The 3,207-nt window shown below is 52.8% G+C and overlaps 1 protein-coding gene across 1 annotated transcript; it reads left to right on the top strand.

Annotated features, from left to right (window-relative positions):
- The first annotated feature begins 814 nt into the window (after nt 1-814).
- Nucleotides 815-2,814, top strand: LOC8028356 (elongation of very long chain fatty acids protein AAEL008004-like). Its single transcript, XM_002410918.5, has one exon. It carries the CDS (start codon nt 934-936, stop codon nt 1,753-1,755), a length of 822 nt encoding a protein of 273 aa, XP_002410963.1. The 5' UTR covers nt 815-933; the 3' UTR covers nt 1,756-2,814.
- Nucleotides 2,815-3,207: the final 393 nt, after the last annotated feature.

Raw genomic sequence — 3,207 nt, 5'->3', positions numbered from 1 at the left:
GCCAACAATGTGTCTATGAAATGAGAAATAAAACGGTCATTTTTAACTGAACACCGACACGCAAATGACACGCAAGTGTACTCGTCATCTACTTTACTCTCAGTTACTGGGCCTCGCTACTTCAAGAAACTCGGGGTTTACTCGCGTTTCATCAAACGTATATACAGTGACAACCTGCCGACTCCTGCGAAACGAGCGTGAACAATGACAGGAAAGAACTACGGGGTGGTTATGTTAGCTTTCCTGTGTTCTTGTTAAAATTATCTCCGAGTTACCTCAATATTCGACCGTTCCTTCTTCAGGAGCAAAACAATCGTCCGTTCCACATTAGCCGGTATCGCACATGCATATATATATATATATATATATACTATGCCATCCCTTAGTTTCAGCGAGGCCACTCCGCAAAGAAAACCCTCGACAAAGCATTCCGACTCCCAGCGCTGACGTGTCTATCCCGGCTCCCGCCTCCCCACCCCAATTAAACCTCGTCGAACGCGAAACCCAAACCAACCGCACAGCGTCCGCGCGGCGCGTAAGTGAAAGAAGCGAGCCACCGCCTCCATTCCTATGTAACGGGAAGCCACCCGGCGAGCGCAGCATCTTCCTCTTGCATCCCGACATCCATCAACCCTCCCTCAGCTCCGACCGAGCCTCCAGCCCCAAGACTCCGCCAAGCGGCGAGGTCCCCCCTTCCCCTTCGCGTCTGGCCTCGTGGACTCGTCCACCGCCGAGAGGGTAACCCCCCCTCCTCCGCCGCCACGAGCTCCCACGAGAGAGAAGAGCTCCGATCAATGAAGTCAGACTCCGACTGAAACCGGCGGCGGCGGCGGCGGCGGACCCGACTCCCCGCCGAAACCGGCGCTCCGCCAGCAAGAACCAACCCAACAAGAACCAGGTTCCGGAAGACCATTCGGCACACGTCCACTCCCGATGGACGTCCTAGGGTACGCGACCGCGGGAGCGACGGGCACGTCCTCGGAGCCGACCAACTCGACGCTGCTCCGCGACCCCCGGACCACAACATGGCCGCTCGCCGGCAACCCTCCGCTCATCGGCGCGCTCCTGCTCTGCTACGTGTACCTGGTCAAGGTGGGCGGGCCGCGGTTCATGCGCGACCGCAAGCCCTACAACCTGCGGTGGGTCATCCTCAGCTACAACGCGGCCATGGTCCTGCTGAACGCCTACTTCGTCGTCAACTTCCTGTCGCGGTCCTACCTCGGCGGCGGTTACAGCGTCCTCTGTCAAGGCATCCGCTTCGACGCGGACCCCAGGACCCTGGAGCTGGTGTCCCTCTGCTGGTGGTACCTTCTGGTCCGCATCGCGGACTTCCTGGACACTGTCTTTTTTGTGCTCCGCAAGAAAGACTCCCACGTGTCCTTTCTGCACGTCGTCCACCACGTCCTGGTGGTTTTCAACGGATGGTTCGGGCTGTCGTACGGGCCGGACGGGCAGGTCATGTTCTGTATTTGTCTCAACAGCTTCGTCCACGTCATCATGTACACCTACTACTTCCTGTCCCTGCTGGGACCCGCGGTGCAGAAGCACCTCTGGTGGAAGCGCTACCTCACTCAACTCCAGCTGGCGCAGTTCATCGCCATCTTTGTGCACAGCACCATACCTCTCTTTGTGGACTGCGGCTACCCGAGGCCGCACAGCCTGATTGTGCTCTTCGAGTCGGCGCTCTTCTTCGCCATGTTCGTCAAGTTTTATCGGGGAGCGTACCGCTGCAAGCAACCGGCCAAGGCAGCCTGAAAAAATCACAACATTCCCTGTTCTTTTTTTGTTTTGGCCTTCTCGCTCCTGAACAGAAGGATCATGGAAGTCGGGGGTCCCGGACGAACTTTGGTCTGCCAAGACGTCCGCAATCACCACGCGAGGCCAGGTTTGAAAGCGACACCTTGCAATCACCTTACCGAGTCACCTTGGCTGGATCGAGGGAATCAGAAATAGACCGAGTTTTGTTTTGACTGTCAGCAAACGAAACGACCGAATTCGGCCCGTGCATACAGTTTTAGTGCGAATCGATATTAGACGGAGTTCTATCGAGGGCAGCCACTGCAGTAATGAACCCAAATGTGCAATTTTTCTCCTATACTGCCTGTGCATGCCTTGCCGGCCCCAAGGGTCGTTAGAACTCATAGACAGCCGTTAAACGAAAGCGGCTATGGGTAATACTTAATGGCTGGCCTGGGATTTGGGGAGAACAGACGCAGCAGGCTATTATAGGCTGCCGTATTATAAACTCGGGTAATTTGTGAGCAAACGAAACTACCAGTGAGGATTCCATGCCTGCAACAATATTAACTAACGCAATCCTGTTGAGCTAGGTAAAGTAGTTTTATGATTTAGAGCTGTTTTGGCGAGATCAGTGAGGCAATTTGTGTCAGAAAGACTCGATTCATTAGATTGAATGATTGAATGAAAATGTATATTTTGAAGGTTTATCAGCCCATGACTCTATAAAGATAAATTACCGAATTCACTTCCTACTATTGCTGGTGATATACAGTTTTAAATTTATCGCGGGTTAACATTGAACGTGCTTTCAACAGCTGCAGCCTGCAGGTACCAAAACGCATCTGTGCTCTGATTGTGAACATCGTGCGATGTGAGTATAGTGGAGCAAGAGTAGTCATAACGCCATGTTGGGTCTCAATTTTATTCTCACGATGGGAAGATAAACCGTGGGCATATCCAACAAAATCAGCGCTGACCAAGCCGAGCTGACTGCGCAGTCTGGACACCTTGTTACAAACGGAAAAGTACGTTTTACGCTCAGACATCACGTGACAGACGAACTTTTTTTTCTGCGATGCCAGACATTACGGCTGATTCACACATTTGACTATGAGTACAATCCAGTTCGTTGCAAATCCTCGTAATCGCTTACCACTAGAGAACCCGCTGGCGCCCCCTATCGGCTAACCCTGAAACCCTTCCGATCGGCGTATAACTAGATCGAAGGTTTTGCAGTGTTGGCGACATCTTATCTGCGCATTATCTGCGAGAAATGGTTCCTTCTAACATTGTCAGAACTACAGTACATCAGGCGCACGGTAGAAGGGTGTTGCCTAAAATGTGCGCAGATCGAGAGAGTTCTAGGGCTACTCGCTAGATGGCGCGTTGTGCCTACAATATTACGTCGATTTTTGCCGACTCGGAATCGTTTGAGCGGCGCGCATGCATCGCGGTCTGTCAGAAATC

This window comes from Ixodes scapularis, unplaced genomic scaffold (assembly GCF_016920785.2).
Source record: "Ixodes scapularis isolate PalLabHiFi unplaced genomic scaffold, ASM1692078v2 PGA_scaffold7__128_contigs__length_106722199, whole genome shotgun sequence".
Lineage (NCBI taxonomy): Eukaryota > Metazoa > Arthropoda > Arachnida > Ixodida > Ixodidae > Ixodes > Ixodes scapularis.
This window is presented reverse-complemented; position numbering and strand designations above follow the sequence as displayed.

Excerpts from the sequence above, each read along its gene's own strand:
- LOC8028356 (XM_002410918.5), top strand. The coding sequence starts at position 934 with ATGGACGTCCTAGGGTACGCGACCGCGGGAGCGACGGGCACGTCCTCG.